Source organism: Phyllostomus discolor, chromosome 1 (genome assembly GCF_004126475.2).
Source record: "Phyllostomus discolor isolate MPI-MPIP mPhyDis1 chromosome 1, mPhyDis1.pri.v3, whole genome shotgun sequence".
NCBI lineage: Eukaryota > Metazoa > Chordata > Mammalia > Chiroptera > Phyllostomidae > Phyllostomus > Phyllostomus discolor.
In genome coordinates, this window is record NC_040903.2 from 48,887,319 (window position 1) to 48,910,130 (window position 22,812).

At 36.1% G+C, this 22,812-nt stretch overlaps 1 protein-coding gene across 1 annotated transcript in view; it reads left to right on the forward strand.

The window, feature by feature from the left end:
• Window positions 1-1,317: 1,317 nt before the first annotated feature.
• Window positions 1,318-22,812, forward strand: part of MRPL1 (mitochondrial ribosomal protein L1) — a 58,787-nt gene continuing 37,292 nt past the window's right edge. The window contains exons 1-6 of the mRNA XM_028506513.2: window positions 1,318-1,555; window positions 2,673-2,781; window positions 12,612-12,870; window positions 15,482-15,565; window positions 16,666-16,737; window positions 20,709-20,820. Of these exons, the coding sequence (XP_028362314.1) occupies window positions 1,525-1,555; window positions 2,673-2,781; window positions 12,612-12,870; window positions 15,482-15,565; window positions 16,666-16,737; window positions 20,709-20,820 (667 nt within the window). The 5' untranslated portion in view covers window positions 1,318-1,524. The remainder of the gene's footprint in view (window positions 1,556-2,672; window positions 2,782-12,611; window positions 12,871-15,481; window positions 15,566-16,665; window positions 16,738-20,708; window positions 20,821-22,812) is intronic.

A 22,812-nucleotide genomic window follows, 5' to 3' on the forward strand; every position in this document is an offset into this window, starting at 1 on the left:
TTTGGCGAATTTGCTCCAATTCTGGTATACCCTCAAATGAAATTCATCTTTAAGTATCATGTGAGCAATGGTTGTTTTGGTTTGTGAAAAGAAGGAAGGGAAAGAATGAGGGAGAAAGGGAAACCATAAGGGTAGATTTAAGTTGTTAGAATTTTTTTTTGGTATAACATCCATAAATGGGTGTACAACGTTTGTAGTGACTGCTTAGGTGTTAATAAGACAGAAAAATAAGTTAGAAATATTATTCTTCATGAAGATAAGAATAGTACATAAATATGAAATAAAGCATTTGTCAAATTCCTAACTTTGGCCGAGTCTAATTTCCTATAGGCAGCTTCATGGAAGCAAGTTAGTTTTTTTCAGGCTTGCTATTCTAAGTGAGTTACTAATTCATGGATGTGCATATTCATTTATTCAAAAACATTTATTGAGAACCTCCTATATTCCAGGTACTGTAGAATGTGCTAAGGTTAAAAAAATGAGTAAGACATGATTTCTGCCCACAGTGAGCTCAGATTTGTGGGAAAAACATATATTGTGGTGATGGTTGCACAACTTTGAATGTTTGAATTGTACAATTTAGATTGGTGAATATTATGGTATGTAAATTAAATCTCAATACAACTGTTTAAAAACAAACAAAACCAGATATAAGCCCTGAGTACTGTATAACATCATGAAGCAATGGCCGTAACTCAGCCTGGGAAGGGGAGGGAGGCTTCCTCAGTGAGAAAAGTCTGAGCTGAAATCTTTTTTTTTTTAAAGGTTACCTAGGTGATGTGGTACAAGATATTCCAAACAGAGGGGACAGAATGGACAATGTGGTGATGAGAAACCCTGGGGGAATGGGGGAGGGCAGGATGTTGGCAGGAGGATTGACGCTGGGGAGGTAGGTGGAGGCCAGAAGCAGCTCCAGAGGTAGTCACTGGAGGGTTTTATTTAAACTCGGAAGTGATACAATCTGTCACCAGATTTGTTTTAGATAAACCATACCAACAGCTGTGACGTAATGGAAAGGATGCTGATTCTTTTCTGCTTTTTCAGTCAGAACCACCTGTGCGTAGGTCTCAGATCTGTCATATGAAAACTAGATATGTTATATAAATTTGTTAAGTAGTATTGTTCAGTTGATCCTAATGACACAGTTTGCCAGCAGGGGCAAAATGTAGTATTGATTGTTAAGATTAATTTACACCCCCGCTGATTTTGCGCTGAGTTAAGAAAAAGTTTGTTAGTGATTGGGATGTAGGAAGAGCCGATTTCCCTAAAGATGTTTAGGCTGTCCTATCGGAACCCTGAAACACAGTTTCCTGGGCAGCACGGAGGACTGAAGGTAACACCGCCACGGGGCGCCGGGGTCCAGTGCCTTCCCGCCTCCGCACAAAGCCTGCTTTCGGTTCCCGCCCCTTTCTTGCTCCTTTTAATCCTTTCCCCCTCTGCCAATTTCGGAAGGGAACCCTTTCACAATTTCTTTCGAATTGAAGCGTAGGACTTATTTTACCAACACAATCCGGAACGATCAACATGGCGGCGCCCGTAAGATGCCTTGGTAGAGGTAAAATAAGGTGGTGTGTGGGTTTGGGGGGGAAAAGACTTCTGGTGCAGGGTCTCCTGTTGCAGCCATACTCTCCTACGCACGGGTCTGCACTGGTAGCTGGAAAAGCCGCTTGCTCTTTTGGACTCTAAGGTCTCCTAAGGGTCACTGCTGCTGAAAAGCGACCTTTTCAGAGGTTTCACTTCTTTCTGGAGCCGTCCACCCTAGGAGTGGTCTGGGAAGGGGATGTACATCGACACCCGTAGGGACTGAGGCAAGGACAAGGTTCTATCTCTGATACTGGGGGTGGGGACTGGATATGTGAAGTTAGTTTTGGTAAGAAAAGGTGGTGTATATGTGTGGCTCACAACTGTAAACTCTAATGTTTATAAAAATGCTCGCTAGTGCTTCAGAGTTTTACATAGTTGCAGGCGATTTCAATTCTTAAACTTCCAAAGACGTTGTCGATTTGATCAACATTTTTCATTTGGCGTTTGTTTCAGACATACTTCTTGGTAGCAACTCTTCCCAGCGTTTTACAGCCCTTTTTTGGTATTTTTATTTTGTGTTTTTGAAGCACAGTGATGTGTATTGTTATTAAGATAGATTTAGGTGGAGGCAGCATCACCCCTACTTTACACATTTTAGATATCCATACGTGCATGAATCTCTTGTTGGGCTGTTTTTTGTCTTATTAGTTCGCCATTCTATACTTCTGCCAGTACCATAGTGTATTAACTACCGTAGCTTTATAACAAGTCTTGATCTCTGGTAAGTCAATTCCCTTCACTTGGTTCTTATCTTTCAGAAATACCTTGAGCAACTCTGTGAATGTACTATTTATGAAAATGAATAAAATTTAAATTATTTAAAACATTCAGGATATGTATTCTGTAATAATATAGCTAACACACTCTGAGCCTGAACTAGATTAAAACTAAGTTAAGGCAAAATTGTTCAATTAGTTGTGTTTACTTGGCTTTAATTTCAAGAAGTAGAGTGTTCATTATTACACTTTTCAAAGAATGGTTAAGAATCGCAAAATGTTGAATGTTTTTGTTTTGGAAAATAATTAAAACTGTAAGAATTGTGAGTGTAATTATTTAATATTAATAATTTACATTTTTTTTCTTTCAAGTCTTGATACATCAAAGGTATAACATCTCTAAGGTGGCCTATCAGGCACCTCTTCATCCTTGTTCTGCATGCATTCAGGTGCCCAATAGACATTTTGCTGCTGCTAGGAAGTAAGTATTTTTTGTTTTTAGTTATTTCATTTGCTATCATTTAAAATTCTGATTAAAAAATATTATACTTGGTTCCATAAATAGATACAGGGACATACAGTTGTAAAATCTGTCATCTCTGCTTCTTTGACTATAGTCCTGTGTTCAAGATATGACTTATTATAATAATACTTAACACTTATTGAACCCTGACATTCAATTATGAATTTAGTCTCCAAAGCAACCTTATTTAGAAGCTATTGTTACTTTACTTTTTTAGAGACAAAAAACAGGGCACCAATAGGTTATGGAATACTTGCCCAAGGTCACAGAGTTAGTAAGTGTTGGGGCGACTGGAGGATTTTGTGACATAATAAATTTTTGTATTGGTTTCTGCTCAGTGCCTGACATAGAACTCCTAAAACCCTTGTAAATCTTCTGAGTGTAGGGATGCCAGGAGCATCTTTTGTTCCAATATTGGGTCTTTGATCCATTTCCTGATACAGATCTCCTAAAACCCTTGTAATATCTTGGGTGATAGGAGCACCCTTTTACTAACAAAGCAACTCTTGGTGAGCTCCTATGTTGGGTCTGGTTGAAACCATGATTAGAAGCGTGGAACTTTCAGCCCCACTATCTATCCTCCACCGATGGGAAAATGCCTGCAGATCGAGTTTATAATTGATCATGCCTACGTGAAGAATCCTCCATCAAAACCTCTGAACTGTGGGATTCAGAGAGGTTCTGGGTTGGTGAACACAATCCACCTGTCAGAGGGTGGTGCTCCAAAACCCAGTGGGGACAGAAGCTCTTATGTTAAAGACCCTTTTTGATCTCACCCATTTATCTAGCTGTTCATCTGTATCCTTTATCATATCCCTTATTATATAATAAACTAGTAAATGTTAAATAAGCGTTTCTTTGAGTTCTGTGAGCCATTCAAGTAAATTATGAAGCCCGAGGAGGGGATTGTGGTACACCCAGAATTAATAGCCTATTGATCAGAAGTAGTGGAGGCTGGGCCTTGTGATTGGCACCTGGGGGCAGTGTTGAGGGACTGAGTCGGTAACTTGTGGGATCTAATGCTGAACCACGTAGAGAGTGTCAGAATTGTATTGAATTGTAGGGTACCTTGCTGATATCAGAGAATTGGATGATGTGAGAAAAAAAACATGCATTTGGTATCATAATTCTTGTGAGTAGAGGAAAATAGTTCTATTTACCTATACGTGCTGTTCTGTTCTTGCTTGCTTTTAACTTAACCACATATCTTGGAGATTGTTTCAGATGAAACTGTCCATTCTTTTTTTTTTTTTTTGATTGAGTTATAAATGACATATAACATGCTAGTTCCAGGTATACAGCATAATGATGTGATGTTTGTATATATTGTGAAAGATTGACCACAATAAGGCCAGTTAACATCTATTACCATACAGTTACGCATTTTTCTTGAAATGAGAACTTTTAAGATTTTTCTCTCAGCAATTTTCAAAATACACAATACAGTATTATTTACTATACTCACCATGCCGTACATTATAGCTCCATTACTTATTTATTTTATAGTTGGAAGTTTGTACCTTTTGATGATCTTCACCCATTTTGCCTATCCCTCGCTTTATCCCTCTGGTAACCACTAATCTGTTCTCTCTCTCTCCCTCTCTCTCTCTTTTGACTTTCATATGTAAGTGAGATCTGATAGTATTTGTCTTTTTCTGACTTACATCACTTCGCATAATGTCCTCAAGGTCCATGCACGTTGTTGCAAGTGGCAAGATTTCCTTCTTTTTCATGGCCTGATAACATTCCATTGTATACAGGGTGGGGGGAAAAGTAGATTGACAGTTGTATGTTGATAATAATATAAGAATAATATATTGTATTATTGATAATTAATTCTTATATTATTATCAATTATTGTATTACTTTCCATACAAACAACTGTAAACCTACCTTTGCCCTACCATGTATATACCACATTTTCTTTGTCCATCCGTCCATCCATTGATACTTTGGTTGCGTCCCTGTCTTGGCTATTGGAAATAATGCTATAGTGAACATGGATATATTTCATTATATGAATTTACCATAATTTAACCATTTTCTTATTGATGCACATTTACCCTTTCAATCTTTTGCTATTACAAATGATCCTGCAGTGAATAGCCATGAACATAGATCTTGTCAAATATTACGAATATTTTTATAGTATAAATTCTGAGAAAAAGAATTTTTGAGTCAAAAGATGTGTGCGTTTATAATTTTGGTAGGTAATACCAAATTACCTTAATAAAGATCTTGCCAGTTTAGGTCCTTCCTTACCAGCAAGCAGTATTAAAATGCCTGTTTTCTGATACACAGTGTAGCCAAAATTTTTTATTGTTGCCAATTTGATAGGTAATAAATGGTATCATCGTGGTTAAATTGTAATTTTTTTATTGTTGAGGTTGTATATCTTTTCACATGTTAAAGAACCATTTATATTTTTCCTTCCTGTGAATTTTATGCTTGTGTTCTAGTCCCATTTTTTAATTTGTTGATTAGTAGGAATGCTCTATATATTATAAATTAACACCTATGTGCACTGTGACTTTAATGTGATTGAACTGTTAGACCAGAGGCATGGACTAAGTGCTGTGGGATCACAGATGAAAAGTCAGTTCTACTTGGAAGAGAGTAGTGCAAGAAATATTTGAACTGGGGTTAGAAAGATAGGATTTTGAAGGGGTATTTGAGGAAGGTGTTTCAGTTGGATAGAGACATGAAGTAAGTGATATGGATGTTACACAGTGATATGACTTGAATATAGGATAAAGAGAGAAGTGATGGAAATGTAACTAGAAAGGAGGCTTCCTTTGAGTGTGAATAGTGCCTAGGTTCCTTTCTGTTGTCGAGAAGGTGGAGAAGTGTTGATTGTGCTGATTTACTTGCCTGCCCAGCAGTGAGTGAGAGTGCCTAGCTTTCCATATTCTACCAGCCCTAGATATCATCAGTCTTTATTTGTGTTTCTTCAGTGTATTTCTAATTTACATATTTTGTCCATGTTTCCATTGGGTTGTTTGGCTTTTTTTTCTGCTTTGTTAAAGCATTTGTTTATTGGGGATATTAATTATTTTGAGAATATTTTATCTTTAAATGTTTTCTTTTATCCTATAGAAATTTATAATTTTATATCTTTAAATTCTATTCTAGTACAACTTTCAAAATTTCACCAGCCTAAAAAGCATGGTATTAGAAGTATGCATGCTTCAAAAATGAAAAATTATAGCAGTTTTTTCCATGCCTGACAATGAGTTATTCAGTAACTTGAAGGGAATCACAGTATTCATAATTATAGTTGTGGTTTCAATTTTTTAATGTACTGACTTAATAATATACTAAAAAATAGTTTTTTCATGGCTAATTTTTAAAATCAGGATCTGAGACAGTAGGGAAGCTTGTGCTTGCTTTTCTTCTCTTGTCATTCTGAATCTCCCCACTCCTCCATGCATGTGTATACATGTGTACACCATGATTTGCCAGTGGTGGCTCCCGTTTAAAAAAGGCCACTGTGTCTTCTCTGACTCTGGCTCTGTTCCTCTCTTGACAATAGGTTGTTTTTCTTGCTTCTTGAAGTATTTCATCACTTTTTGTGGACTGCCAGACATTTTGTGTGGAACATTTGAGACTGAAGTACATTATAGTAATTCCTGGAAATGCGCATGCCTCTTCTGTCATGCGCAGGAATCAATCCAGTCAGTTATCTAAGGTTTGGTTTTGTTGTTGCTATGGTTATCATCAGCCTCGAATTTCTGTGCTGTCACTTTGTTCTTTGGGTGGGGCCTGGGATGCTGGAAGGCTTTTCTCAGTATTCCTGGTATATGATCAGTTTTCTACCTTGTCTGTGCAGCTGTGGGGGAGAGGATTCCAGGGGCGGAGGGTCTCTCTCCATGCTCTTGTCCCTCCCCTAGTAGTAGAGTGTCCTTGCTCGGTGCTTGTTAGGCTGGTGATAGGTGTGTGTGAGATTCTCTGTTTTTCAAATCCAGCCTTCATCTTAAGTAGGCCCAGCGTGGCTAGACCTTGGGGATGGGGTTTTGTCAGTATTTCTGTCCCTTGCCCCCGTGGTGTGTACTTATTGCAGACCTTGTGCGAGAATGTCTGGCCGTTCCACATCTTTATTGGTAGACCATACTGTGCACAGGACTGTTTCCTGCCCTACCCCCAGGGGTAGAAGTTTCCGTGTTTTGTTTTGTTTCTTCTTCTTTCTTTCTCTCACACTAAATGGGTATTTATTTACCTGTGCCCTGGAGGGTTTCAGGGTTACTGCTTTTCTGGCTGAATTGGCCAGTCTGCTTCTTGCCAGCACCCTCAAGGGAGGATTTCTACTCCCCTGGCCTGCTCCAGTATTTCCCAAGAGTATCTGGTGGAGGTCTGTGGAAGGGCCCTACAAACTGAGGGTGAACTCCCCTTGCGTTTAGATCTCCCAGGGGATTTATACTGTCACCCTAGCCCTAAAATTTTAACTGACTTTTTTCCCTGCCTGCTTGCCTTTCTCTCATACTCTGCTGCAGGTGAGACTTGCCCTGATGGTGTGTGTGTGGGGTCGGGTAGGGAGTGTGGTTGACGCCTTGGATTTCAGGCTACTCAGTTGCCCTGCAATCTCAGCTCTGTGACAGAATCAAGAAAAGTTGTGATTTTTATTTGACTCTTTATTATTATTAAAGCTCTTTCCAGATTTTTAAAATTTTTATTTATTTGTATTATTAATGCTTGGGTTTTATTCTGTCAGCTTTTACATTGTAAATGGCAGCACACCTTCTGCATTAAGTTTAATGAATAAACCAGCATCAGAAATGTTAGTGAATTTATTTGTGATTTATACTGTGAAATAAGAATTCCAAACATTTGCATGCCATTAATAGTTACCTGCCTTAGGCATTTTCTCTTTAGTTCTGTTTAATTCAGTTTAGTTCGACAGAAGTTGTGTACCTGGCCACCCTACCCACTTCCTTCAGTGTAAAAGGCTTCTTCAGTCTTCAAAGGACTGGGATCTCTGGGGTCGTAGATCTTCAAAGTTCTTGAAATTACCTTTATCATAGCACTGATTTTTTCTTATATTGTTTTATTTGGGTGTGAACATGGAGTTATTTTTTCCTTTCCTGCTTTTGCTGTTGGGGGAGATATGAGGCAGGGGGAAGGTTGTTACCTGAGTACAGTCTCTTCCTCATTTAATCTCCGTGGTTTCGTTACCCAGGTGACTGCAGCTCAATTCTGTTCTCTTTGATTCAGATGGCCAGGTGTTTCTCCCTCATTTTCTGAAAAAAACCTTTCTAGTATGATTTGTTTTAGGCTATGAGAATTACAGTATTTAAGCTCTCCTGATAGGGCCTTGCATAACTACATGAACAGCAAAGTTCTTTTGGACATGATTCTTGTGAATAAAGATAGACAGTTTTTGGAGGTCATGGAAAGCAGGCAGTGGGTCTATGAAATTAATTATTGTTTTGGAAGAAAGTGTTTTCCTTGGAGTCCTATTTGATCTATGTTATAATGATACATACTTTTTTTTTTACTAAAGCAGTGTTCCATTTGTAACTTAAAAATATTTTCACTGAATCAACTCAAATATGTATTTTATAAAACATGGTCTGAAGTATAAATAAATAAATTGTTGTATACCCAACTCAGGCTCTTTATGTATCAGACTTTTGTTGAGTTTTGCAAATATTTATTAATTTAAAAATCATAGTTCAGCCTTTGGGAATTTCATGTTAATTGCAAACTAAATGGACAGGTTCAGCCACAATTAAAAATTTAGTGGTGAAATCTGCATTTATGTAAAGGAAATGTATAGGTTATGGCTAGGGCTCTTATTCATTTTGTTTATTATAGGTAGAGAGTTTGTTACTAAAACATGCTCTCTGGACTCCTTCTTCCATTGGCCTCACTGTTCTTTTACTAAATATAAAATAAAAATGTGGTTTTTCCAGTTTGGAAGGTTTCAGGATTTTGTGGAGTACTTCTCAGGTAGCTGAGATGTGTCACATGCATCCCCTTGGGCTCCTGCTTAGACTTGTCATCACCTGTGTCCTATTGAAAATGAGCATTGGCATTATCTGCTGTTCTGTGAAATTGTTCATTAGCTGTGAGGATATCATTGACAGTTGTGGTAATGAAGTTTTATTGAATGCTAAAAGTGAGAGTGGAATTATACTTTTGAATGGTTTTTGAGGTTCTTTTTTTAAAAAATTATTTTGCTGTCACCCATTTCTTACACATTTTATAGTACCTCATGTTAATTTTCTGTTGCCGACATAACAAAGTACCACAAATCATGTGGCTTAAAACAAGTTTATTATCTTGCAGTTTAAAAAAAATTTTTTTTTAAGATTTTATTTATTTATTTTTAGAGAGGGAAGGGATGGGGAGAGAGAGAGGGAGAGAGAAACATCAATGTGCGGTTGCTGTGGGTCATGGCCTGCAACCCAGGCATGTACCCTGACCGGGGATCTTGCAGTTTTGTAGGTCAGAAGTCTAATGTGGATTTCCTGGGCTAAAATCAAGGTGTCAGCAGAACTTCATTCCTTTCTGGAGGCTTTGGGGAAGAATCTGTGTCCTTGCCATTCCCTGCTTCCAGAGCCCTCCTGCATTCCTGGCTCGTTTCCCCCATCCTCCGTCTTCAAAGCTGGGAACAGCAGACTGAGGCCCTTTTCATGCTTGAATTTCTCCTGTCTCTTCCCATCTTGGTCAGATGCTGGTGGGAAAGGGTCAGCTTTCTCTGTTCTCAAGGATTCAGTGTGATTTGGCTGGGCCTACCTGGATGTTTAGGATACTCTCTCTGTTTTGAGGTCTTTAACCTTCATGACATCTGCAAAGTCCTTTTTGCTGTGTAGATGTGGACATTTTTGGGGAGCCATTATTCTGCCTACCACAGAATCCAAACATCATTATCAAATATTATTTCACTAATTTAAAACGTTTATGGCTAAAAGATTATAGGTGTGATTTGAAAATATATAACATTCTAGTGTTCTTAGCTTCAAACACTTAACTGCAATTTCCTGTTGAACATATGTTTTAGATATTTTGTAAGCACCTTGTTAGCTTTTGCTATATAACAAACCACCCCACAATTATTTGTCATCGTGCACACATCTGTGGATCAGCTGATCTAAGCTAGATTTGGATGGGTGTCACTGATGACCTTGGCTGAGCAAACTACATCTGTGAGCAGGCAGGTCAGGTGCCAATTGTCTAATCTCGCCTCGGGCTCTGTGGGGGCAGCTGTGTTTCATATGTCTCACCTTCCTACTTTTGGGTTAGCTCAGGCACGTTCTTATGAAAATGGCAGAAATACAAAAATACAAGTGAAAATACATGAAGCCTCTTGTAACCTAAATGTAAAGCAGAAAGACTGTCACTTTTGCTTGATTCTGTTGGCCAAACTAGTCACATGGCCAAATCAGGGTGATGGGAAATATATATACTTTACCTCTTTAAATGGGAGGAACTTAGCAAAGGAACTTGAGTGGAGAAAAGGTTGTAAAAAAGTAATATAAACAGAGCCATTTCATTTATTTTTTAATCTTCACTCAAGGATATGTTCACTTGTTTTAGAAAGAGGGGGTTGGGGGAGAGAGAGAGAAAGGAAGTGAGGGGAAGAAAGAGAAAGAAACATCACTCCTTAGCTTCCTGCAGGTGCTCTGACCCTGGATGGGGCCAGCGGCCTTTTGGTGTACAGGAGGAAGCTCTAACTGAATCACCTGGCCCGGGGGGAAAAACTGAGTCACTTTAAAATAGAGTTGGAGCTGCCATCCCAGAGGAACTTGCTTTGCAAGTCTACTCCTCAGAGCTTTGGAATGTTAAAACTGGGTAAAATAACCTTTAGACTGTGCCCAAAGCAACATAGAATCCTAAACAACTGTTTGCAAAGATAACAAGAAATCAGATAATATGGCTGTGACTATTTGGGTTTCTGCCTGCATCAGTTTTTCCAGACAACCTATTTGTTTGGGTCTCAAATAAATGCTGCCTCTTTCTCATGTTGGTTTTTTATTTTAGGTTAACAGGGAAAAAAGAATTGGGGTCAATGATGCAACCCCACACTCAACTCTGTATTGCCCCAAACTACACTCATCTCGGTGACAACCTTCCTGTTTTGCTTTATTTCTAGTCTTAGTTAGTGATACTACTCTAAGGCCTAGTCAGTCACCCAAGCCAGAAACCTAAGAAGTATTCCAGAGTCATCTCTTACCCCCTTTCCTGTATTCAATATTTATCTTGTAAATGGCTTTCTAATCTCTCATCTTCTGTAGTCTATTACCCTCACTGTTCTGGTTTAGGCTGTCATATCTTGAGAAGAAAGGGAGGAAATAGTCTCTTACTTGTCTCCAATTTAGCTTCCTTTAAATCCTCCCTTTATATTGCAGCTGGAATACTTGAAATACAGGTGTCACTCCTGCTCAATGGCTTCTCATTCATTGCCTCTAGAGGATGCCCCCTGTTACCAAAATTCACCAGCCCCATCTTCTGCTTTACTCTTTAGTTCAAGAGTCAGCAGAATATGGCCAGTGGGTCAAAAATTTTGGTCCACAGTCTATTTTTGTATGGTTCTTGAGTTAAGAATGGTTTCACATTTTTAAATGATAATAAAAAATAAAAAGAATGGTGTTTTGTGACACATGAAAGTTACGAAATTTAAACCAGTGTTTATAAATAAAGTTTTATTGGAACACAGCTTTACTCATTAATTTTTATATATGGCTACTTTCAAATTACAATGGCAAAGTTGACTCCTTGAAACAAGAGACCATAAAATACTTGCTGTCTGGTCCTTCATAGAAAAAGTTTACCATCCTCTGCTCTAGTCAGGTAGAACTTGTAAGAGCTCCTTTGTGTACCATTCTGTTTCATGCCTCAGTACTTTTATGTTGTTTCTTTGTCTGGCTAACTCTATTTTTTAAATAATGGCTTTATCGAGATGTAATTTACATATTTTACAGTGTACTCATTTAAAGTGTACAATTCAGTGGTTTGTAGCATAGTCACAGAGTCGTGCTATCATTGTCAAGTCAATTTTGGAACATTTTCATTACTTTCCAAACAGCCCCATGCTCATTAGCAGTCACTCCTCATTTCACTAATCCCCTCCCCTCAGCCACAGACAACCACTAAACCTGTTTTCATCTCTACAGATTTGCCCATTCTTGATTTTTCATATGAATGGAATCATACAATATGTGGTGTTTTATGACTGACATCTTTCACTTAACATAATGTTTTTAAGGGTTATACATATTGTATCAGCTATCAGTATTTCATTCCTTTTCATTGCTGATTAGTATACCCTTGTATGAATATAACACATTTTATGTATCCATTGGTGAAGAGATGATGGACATCTGGTTAGTTTTTACTTTTTGGCTATAATGAGTAATGCTGTTTAAACCTTTGTGTACAAGTTTTTATGTGGTATGCATTTTCATTTCTCTTGGGTACATACCTGGGCTAATTTTTTTTTATCCTTCAAGCGTTGACTTTGGGTCATGTCTTCTAGATCTGTTTCTTAGCCTCCTAGCTAGATTAAATGTTCATTCCCTACAGTTTAACACTGGTATGTTGAAATGATCTGTTTGCATGTGTATTCCTCTAAGTTTCTGGAGAGCAGCATGAATGCCTTATTTGACTTTGTATCAACTGCAAAGAGTACAACAGTTCACTTAATATTTGTTGGACTAGAAAAACTGTAAAGCACTCTGTGCTTTATCTTATATTATTTTTTCTGTCTTGGGAATGGGCTTTTTTTTTTTTTTTTCAGTTTCTTGGAATACGTATTGAGATAACTGATCTTGAATTTATCTTTTTTCAAGGTCTGAAAAGAAAACAAAAAAAGGTACTAAAGGAAAAGCATCAGATGAAAAAAAAGATGAGATAGAAAAAATAAAGTCATACCCCTTTATGGAAGGCGAACCTGAGGATGACGTCTACTTAAAACGCTTATATCCAAGGCAGATGTACGAAGTGGAGAAAGCGATTCATTTACTTAAAAAATTTCAAATTCTGGACTTTACGAATCCAGCACAAGGAGTTTATCTTGACTTGACACTGGATATGGCACTGGGGAAGAAGGTATATCTACTCAATTAAAATGAATTTATACGTGAACAGTGGCTGTATAAATTGCCATTCCTTAATTTTTTTTTAAATCTTGCCTTTTATAATAATTTTTAGAAAAACTTTTGCACTTTCTGTACTTTAGCATGAAAAATACATTTGTTTTTTAACTTTACAAATATAAAATTGAATGTTAAGCGTACTCTGCATACTTGATGACATACATCTTCTATTTAGCAGAAAATCATTGGTATAGATTTCAACAATAGTAGTATTAAAATTAATTGAGGTATTACTGTAACTTTGAAAAATAACTTAAGCTGGATGTCATGTTCCTGCTCTGTAAGTGAGGGTTTTGGATGAGCTCATTGGCCTTCAGAGATTTCCTTAAAGTTTATATAGGTGGGGTGCTAAACCCTCTCATTGCCTCAGTCAGAACCTCTGGTTTGTTTATACATTGCAGTTCCATGGAAGACTTTTGTTTATAAAACTCTAAAAGTAGGAAAAACACTACATTAGGATTGATGTCCATTATAGCTCCAAATTTTGTAAGTTTCTCATAATTTCTTGGAAATGATGTTTAAATTTTTATTCTCAGTATATCTTTTTTGGTCAAGCTCAAAGGTGTAAGTTTTTGAATACAATTCAACAGCCTCAACAATAACAACAGTCGCTGAGCTTGTGGGAGGAGGCAGCATCCAAGTGCTTAAGAGCATGGGCTCTGGAGTCAGACTCCAGCACAGGCCGGCCTCCAGACGTCACCACGTATTTCCTCCTTGAGCTTGGGCTTCTGGTTTAACCTCTTCAAATCTCAGTTTTTTCATCTCTTTAAAAAAGGAGATAAAATGCTTAGTTCAAATGGTTATAGCAAAGATTGAATGAGATAATGCATATAAAGGACTTGGTAGGTATTTAATAGTAACAATCAACATTTACTGGAACTTGTCATGTACCAGCCACAATACTAAATGCTTTGCATGCATTTTCTCATTTCCCTGCATAGTAGTCTCAGAAGAAGCAGCTGAGACGCAAAAAGTGAAGAATTTGCTCAAGGTCACAGAGTAGGGGGTAGAGTTAGGATTTGAACCAGTCTGTTTTGTTTCTTAGTTTTTATCAGAAACAGTTTGTACTAGCTTTGTTATAATTTTATTTTATACCACAGTATTACTGTTAGTTTACTTATTTCAGAAATATTGTGGTGTTCAAAATGATCACTTTCTCAGTCAACTGTTAATGTGTTTCATAAAGATGTCTTGTAGGACTACAAGTTTCATTTCATAAGTGGAAGCCACTTATAAACTAGACACATTGAAAGGGTACTGTTGTCTTCCTGAGACATTTTTTGTTCTTGATAGACTGCTTGTACAACAAGCCAGTATTCCCCAGGGGGTGCTATTATTATGATTGCTTGCCATTAAAAATGTACTGAAACCAGTTGTGACATGTTAATGGCAAAGGAATGCCAGTGAATAAAATTTGAGTTGCATGTCTGATAGAATGCGTACTTAAGAGTTGGTGCCTCTTGTCTGAAAAGAAATCCTCAGGAGGTTTTTTCTACTCAAAGTAAACTAAAAATGCAATTTTTCAGTTGTAATTGGGAAAGAACCCCTTTTCTCTTTTTTCCCAGACCTTAAGATTGCACCAAAACTGTGGACTGAGAGCTTGTTTCCCTGTGAAGTTTCCCTGAGAAGTCGGAGGCACAGGCCTAGACAGGTCCTTTACTCAGCGACTGAACGAATTAGTTGTGAGGCCCTAGGATCTCCACCCATGTTGGGGTGCCTCAAGTGCATACCACTGTTTACTTTAGATTTGCCAATTCTCTTCCTATGTATATCTGAATGTGTAGGTGGGCTAGGTTGTTTCAAACTAGAGCCACTTGGAAGAGCCTTTTAGGCTTGGCATTCTGCCTTAGGTTTAGGGTTAATATCACTGGGTTGTTTAGAACCAATGCTGGAGATTAGGGGTGACCCACTGAGCTCTCAGCTGGATATTGTCTGTTTTTCAGCATATTACAGTTAAATTCATGTTATCCTTGATGATGTCAAAAGATTGCATTTTCTTTCTTTTTTTTTTTTTTTTTTTTTTTAATTTTAGAGAGAGGAGCATTGAATTGTCCCACTTATCTATGCATTCATTGGTTGATTCCTGTATGTGTCCTGACTGGGGATCAAATCTGCAATCTTGGCGTATTGGGACAACGCTCCAACCAACTGAGCTACCTGGCCAAGGCTAAATGTTCTTTTAAATTTAATTCGATGTGGCAAACATTGGATTTATTGCCATCCATGTGGAAAGCATTGTACTAGGTGCTGGGGAAGATATGGATATGCGAATACATCTCATAATATATGAGAGACTGTGATGAAGAATGTAGAGACAAAAGCCAAGTACCATGGAGTATGGCTCTGGGAAGAGAGATACAGATTTTTGTCATGGTTTCTTACAAAGGAAATATAATCTCTTTCGTCTTAAATTGTAATCAGTGAATAGTTCTGGATTAATGAGAGGATATGTAGTAGAATTAAAACATTAAAAACAAAATATGTCACTTCTTTTTATAGATATGAGAGATACAGAAAAGATGAATAAATTTTTCATAATCACTTTTCCATTGTTGTGTATTTAGAAAAAGGTGGAGCCATTTGCCAGTGTTCTTAGGTTGCCGTACCCATTCGTTTCAGAAATCAATAAAGTTGCTGTATTTACAGGGGTGAGTAACCTTTATCAGTGTTTTATGTCATTTAATTAAGTACAGCACATTAATCAATGATTAGAATAACTGAATGAGCAGAGTTGCAGAGAGTATTCACCTAGTTGCAGAGCATTCACCTAGTCTCATTTTCCCTCTTCGAAGCTCAGAGCAGTAAGACGGCTCATTTGAGGTTATGTTGTTAGTGTGAGAAAAAGCTAAACCAGAAGATTGCCTTCATTGTTATTAGTCCACCACATTGTATCTTTCACAAGATACGGAAGAAAAGTATAGAATTTATCCTACTAGCTCCTGCTTCCTACTCAAACTCCTCAAACAACAATAAAATTATTTTAAAGCAATGGGCCCACATAGTGCTATGAAGACATGGAAACCACACTTTTAAAAATATCTAGCCTGGAAAGTGAGGAAAGTCAAGGCTGTAACAAATATAGTAATAATAGCCTTTTGTCAATCTTTTTATATTATAAACATCTGTTTATAATGTGTTTATGAACTTGCTTTGTAAAGTGTTTTGGTTCTTCTTCGTCTGTCTCACTTTCAAGAAAGAAATTCTTTTTTTCCAGAAGAGTGGAGCATATGGCTGTTAGAATGCCACAAAACTTTAGTAACTAAGGCAGTGATACATTTTCACAGTAAAACCAAATGATATAAATGGAACATAGAGAAAAAATAACTAATATTGTATATCTTTTTTTGAATTTTCAGACAATAGGCTAAATTTTGGTTCTATCACTTATTAAATTAAAAAAAACTTTTCTATTTTGGTTTTATAAAATATCTCCATTTAAGTTAGCAAAACTAAGTGTTTTTAATCTTTTACTTTTGGAAGATGATGTATTTATGGCATTGGAGATTTAGGTTGAACCACTAGGTAGGTTCCTAATGCCTTATTTTTTAGTACTTGCTCATGTTACAAGAAATACCTCAGTCACCAACAAACTAATATTTCTGATGCATCTCATTGAAAATTGACAGATTTCAACTCACAGTAAAAGCCACAATTTTTATTTTTAACTGTGATATTATTTCTGACAAAATACTTGAAAGTAGAATGAATTTGTTTAAAGATTGTTGTTTAAACTATTGTATTTCGGTAGAATGCATCAGAGATTAAAATAGCAGAAGAAAATGGAGCCGCTTTTGCAGGAGGAACTAATCTCATTCAGAAGGTATAGTGTTATTCTCACATTCTTTGGTTACAGAAATTACTGTTATCTTTGCTATCCATTTATTTATTCCATGTGGAACATAGCCACTATATTCATGTATTTTGATAAATGGTTAGTAGAACTTTATAGAACAGGGAAATATTTTCTGTTCTTTTGAATTTCAAAATCAAGCTAAGAAAAAACTGTCCAGACATTCTGATATGAATTATGCTTGATTTATATAGTGATTGTTATTTTTCTTGCTTTCCGTGTGTTTTGTGAGAGTTTCGAGGGTAGACTGGAAAGGGCAGTATGACTCTTCATGGTTTTCAATGTGAGGTTTAAATGAAATCTGACAGGTAGCACACATAGATATCTCCATTCATGTTTTGAAAATCAAATATTTGTTTTGCCTTTTTTCGGGGTGAAAAGTGTGATTAGTTTTACTAGATCATAGAGGATAGTATCTGACCTCTATAATGTGGTACTCTGGGTTACTTTCAAGTTTTAACGCCCCACCCCTCGGCCCCTTCCTTTCAGTTCAGAGTGACATAGGCTCAGCATGGAGGCAATAAATGATTATGTAGCCTGAATTGAGAAAATAACAAAAAATTTGTGGAGCCTGTTCAAAACAGGACTTTTTTCTTTAAAAATAAACAGGAAGAATAGGCATGTCTGTTGAATGTTGGGAGTTATTTCTGTAAGTACAAATGATTTTTCTTAACATTCTCTAAAATCTTTTCCAAATTTAATCATATAGGTTTTGGAATGCTTTTCTTTTTGTTTTCAGAACAGGAAACAATGATTTGAAAATGTGTCTTTTGCCCCACATTCAGATTTTGATTAGGGGAAGTTTAAACTGGAACCCTCTGTTGTGATGTATAACAGTGCTTATAGTTTGTTTTTTTATTCTTTCTTTTTTAAAAAAAGATTTTATTTATTTATTTTTAGATGGAGGGGAAGAAAGGGAGAAAGAGAGGGAGAGAAACATCAGTGTGTGGTTGCATCTTGAGGCGCCCCCTACTGGGAACCTGGCCTGCAACCCAGGCATGTGCCCTGACTGGGAATTGAACCAGCAACCCTTTGGTTCACAGACTGGTGCTCAATCCACTGAGCCACAGCAGCCAGGGCTGCAGTTTGTTTTTTTCTTTCCCAGTAAAACTATAAATTTGGTGTGGGTTCTGGATTTTTAAGGAAAGTCTCCACATTGATTTTTCAGAACAGAACTAATGGGAAATATGAAGAGATTATGCTTTCATACGGATTTCAGGTCAAGGAGAGCGGTATTCAGTTCTTACTGATGTATCATGAATTTTAATTTAATAAAATTATTAAAAATAATACTACAGATTCTTCAGAGATTGAGAGTAGAGGTTGGTCTCTGGAGTCAAGAGAACTATTCTTATTAAGCTTGTGTACTGCCTTCTATCTGTTTTCTTCCTGCAAGCATAAGAGTATCTTATAGAACTGTCATAGCAACAATGGAGTTTAAATAGTTACCTCCACTCTTTAAATGTTAAGAAGTTAACTTCTAAAGCGTTATGCTAAGTGAAATAAGCCAGGAAGTGAAAGACAAATACCATATGATCTCACCTTTAGTAGGAATCTAATCAACAAAACAAACAAGCAAAATATAACCAAAGACACTGAAATTGAGAACAGGCTGATAGTGACCAGAGGGGAGCGAGGAGGGAATTTCAGGAGAAAAGGGGAAGGGTTTGCAGGAACAATTAGAAAGGACACGTGGACAATAACAAGGGAGGTGTGGAAATGGAGAGGAGGTGGGGAGGGCTGGGGAGGTGGGCTGGAATGAGGATAAAAGGCAGAAAACTGTACTTCAACAATAATTAAAATTAAAAAAGTTAACTTCTCAAGAAAGTAATGGTAAGAGAGCGGGAAGTGTTCTGTTGCATTAAGTTAATTAAAACATATTTGAAAAAGTAACCCAAATAAGGAAACCCAGTATATTTTGAAATTTTTTGATAAATACAATATTATAGAGACAAAACATCTCTTTCAGTGCCTATGATCTATTATTAGAGGGGAAAAGGTCATCTATATGAGGCATCATAACCAGTACAGTTTTGCATGTTACTCTCTGGTATCTTCTAAAGTGCATCCGTGGTATTTTTAGAAGGTATTCAGGTATAGAAGTAAATTCAGTACAGTTTTATAAGTAGTATCTTGTCTGCAATTTTTGTTTACACATTCTTGTACTTTTTAACTAGTTTAAATACTATTATTCTTAGTGCTTCTAATAGGTGAATGTAGAATAAACTTACTGAACTTTTACTTATTTCTTAGGTAAGACCTTAATTTTTTACAAAATTTACTTTGTTTTAAATTAACACAAGTATGCTTGGTTCTGAGGAAATTTAAAAATAATTTTGTTTTTACTTGTCTCTAAATAACTTCACTATATTTAATTTCCTACTCCATGATGTAATGTTAAGATCAACTATAGCATAGCTTTCAAACGTAATTTTAAATTTAATTTAATTCAAAGAAACATGTTTTAGAATTAGTATCAGAAATTCTTAGAATGGAAATTTCACATACCGTTCTTCAGCATTTCAAAATTGCATCTGGCTTAATAGTTCCAGTGATGACAGCCCTGGTTCTAGATCCATACTGCCTGTGTTTAAGTTCTGTGTCTGTCCCATAGAAGTGCACAGGTTGACTCATCCTCCTTCAGCCTTCAGTTTCCTTATCTGGAATGTGTGGTCAGTGATAGTACTTGCCTTGCAGGGCTATTGTAAAGACTGGATGAATTAAATTATGTTAAATATTTAGCCGAATGCTTGGCATATGATAAGTGCTTATTTATTGTAAGTTGTTATTATTAAGAGGAGCACAGTGTGTTATGTAGAGAATAAAGAATTTATAAAAGGAAAGAACAGTAACAGGATAGAATTTTAGAGTCACAGCTTAGTTTTGCTGGGGTTCAAGTCTTTAAGGTTCACTATGATCCCAAACCATGGCTTTGAATAGTGTACAATGGTAGGATTTCAAGCAAAAAGAATCACTGATAAATTACAGGTTATGGCGCAAATAACGCCCCTTTTACTTACATAAAAGTCTTTTATTACAAAATCATAAGTATGTAATTCTATAACATAACAATATCATACTCAAGCACACCATATGACATTTTAGGTGAAGTGTTAAAATTGCAGTCCATCTCCTGTGAGACATTCATGTACCTTACCAGTCACACTCCGTGGCATTACTTCTGCTGGCCCCTGTATTTATTGCCTACGCAGTGTTGCTCTAAAAAGTTGCTTCATTTTATAATCAACTAAATTTTTAAATGGAGTATATTATAGTAGTGTAATAATTACTGTGGGTGCCTGCCTAAATTAAATTAAAATGCCTTTCAAAATTGATATTATTTGTTCTTAGAATGGAATTAGGGTATGGAAAATAAACTGTAAATGAGCTTGTCTTTGACAGTCCCACTCTTTTATTTTTAGTTATTGGAGGCAAAGAGAATTTTAGTTTCAATTCTTTGTGAAAATAAGTACAGATTCAGTTCTGATGCTCTAACGTTAGGAAGGGAGTGTAGTTGCTAGTGATTTGGCAGCTAGTGGTTATTAGTGTTACCTGTGATCTACTGCAAAATTTTTGGCGTGTTTCTTCGATTTTAATGGACATATGAATTCAGCTTTGGGATATTATGAGCCAGTACACATCAGTGCTGTGTGCTAGCTTCTTAACACGTTTACCTAACATAACCTCGTGAAGGAGTTAAACTTACTAAATATATATATTTTAATGGATGTGGCTGTTTTTAAAAGAAAGGTCAGAAAATGTTTTGCTTCTAATGGTTTTCATAATTGGTAAATGTATTCATATCCTTATGTTTGAAGAAAAATACTGTGCTTAATGTCTGTTTTCTAAATTATAAGGGAAATTATTGCATTATACTTTATTGTCAGAAGGATAAAGTTTTTCTTAAAATCTAAAGTTATCTTTTTTTTCCTGATTTTTAGATTTTGGATGATGAAATACATTCAGACTTTTATGTAGCTGTTCCAGAAATAATGCCTGAGCTTAATCCCTTAAGGAAGAAACTGAAGAAAAGATTTCCAAAGCTTACTAGAAGTAAGGGAGAGTTCTTTTTATTATTTTTATTACTTCAATATGCTATCAACAGCTTTCTAATACATGTTTGGTTAGGAAACAAAATTGTTAGTATAATATATAGAATAAAGAATATGTCCTGGTATTTGAGTTTTGTGTTATAAAATACATGCAGATTTGATTTTTTTCCTTTGGCATTGATATTGGTAATCTGTTATAATTTGAAAACCTAATTACTGTGTAGTACTTTAAACTTAAGTCACGTCCTAGCTTGAAATTAATTGAATGTATTATCTACTAGGTATGTTACCATCTTTACCTCTTTATCAATATAATATGTATGCTAATTTATATCAGCATTTACCATCTGTGTCAATGCTTACAGTATGCATGGCTCTGCTGATTTTTTTCTTTTACGGATATTTCTCCCTTAAAAAATCTAGTAAGAGAAGTAAGGTTGCTACATAAATAGCCATGTTAGAAATTATGAAGTATTAAATGATAAATTCATGATGTACTGCAGGTGTTCAGTAGAAGAGGAATTTACACATAGGTGGGGAAATTAGAGAAGGCGTTATTTAGGCAGTGACATTTAAACTGACCTTGATAATTGGATGAGTAGATTAAGGGGAATAATATTTTAGGTAGAAAGAATCTGTTAATCATAGACACTGAAGCAAGTCAGAAATTATAGTCCATGTACAAGAAATACCAATTAGTTCTCTTTGGTTATATTGAAAGGTACCTCTACATCAATAAGAAAGAGAATAATGGGAAATTGTGTTGGAAAGGTAGATTGGTGTCATTTTCGGAAGGAACTGGAATAAGATCCTAAAAAGCTTGGACTTCTTTTCCATATTCAGCAGGAGTTCCCTAGAAGTTTTTAAGGTGGGGAGTTCGTTAGATGTTTAATCTAGCACAAGTTCATAAGCTGTATTGTCATCAGTCAAAACTAGAAGCTGGGAGACCAGTTTGGGTGCAATTACCAGAGACTAATACGGGTATTGTTTAAAGTAAAGCCTTCATAATGAGACTGAAATGAGGAGAGCAGATGTCAACGATGTTAGGACTTTGCACTAAGTTAGGAATGGACACTTGGAGAGACAGAAGGGAAGAGTCAAATGAGGCTGAGATTTTTTTAGGTGGTACTGGATATCTGCTATAAATAGGTGTTATTTCTAATAAAAATGTTATAGTGTAAACAGAATAAATATTTTGAAATTGTTTTAGTAGATTGGGCTTCACATTTCAAATCTACTTGAGCTGAAAAATCCTGCTAAAATTTTTCATATGTGGTAGCCTCTAATACCAGCTTGAATTATAGATTATGTTCTGTACTTAAGCAATTTCTTATGTACTCTCCAATTCTTTTGTTGTACCAGAGTTTTATTTGTTTATTTTTGATAGCCTGCATTGAATAACACATCTTTATTAAATATTGGGCTGAGGTTTGGCACTTTTCTTTAGGGATTTCCATTAAATAGTGTTTGTTGTCATGGAATCAGACTTAATATTCTTTTCCAAGACAGACCTGAAATCTAACATTATTTTAGAAATTAAACATGAATTACAGTTCAATTTGATGAAAATATGTTTCCTAATTTTTTTCTAATTAAATTCAAGCCTAACAAAACCAAACAGTACTAAATATATTCAGTTAAAACAAACTATATGTCTGCTGAATGTATCTATTCAGCTAGCTCCTTGCTTTTCCCAGTGAACTGGTTTCTCACGAAGTTAGTCTTCTCTACTTCTTTATCCATTCTCTGAATAACCCTTTAGGCCTTTATGTTTTTAGCCTTGAGGGTTTTTTTTGAAAGGATCATTTTCATCACAAAATTTGGCACTGTTGTTTTTAGTCTGAAAGGTTTTCAAATAACTTCATATCAAATAGGAAAAATTTCCCTTCAAAATGCTTATTTTTATTAACAAGCTTTATTTTTACTTTCATAATGAATCATGGTTTTTGTTCACCAGGGTCAGGTTACCTGCGGATGTCCCCCCCACCCACTC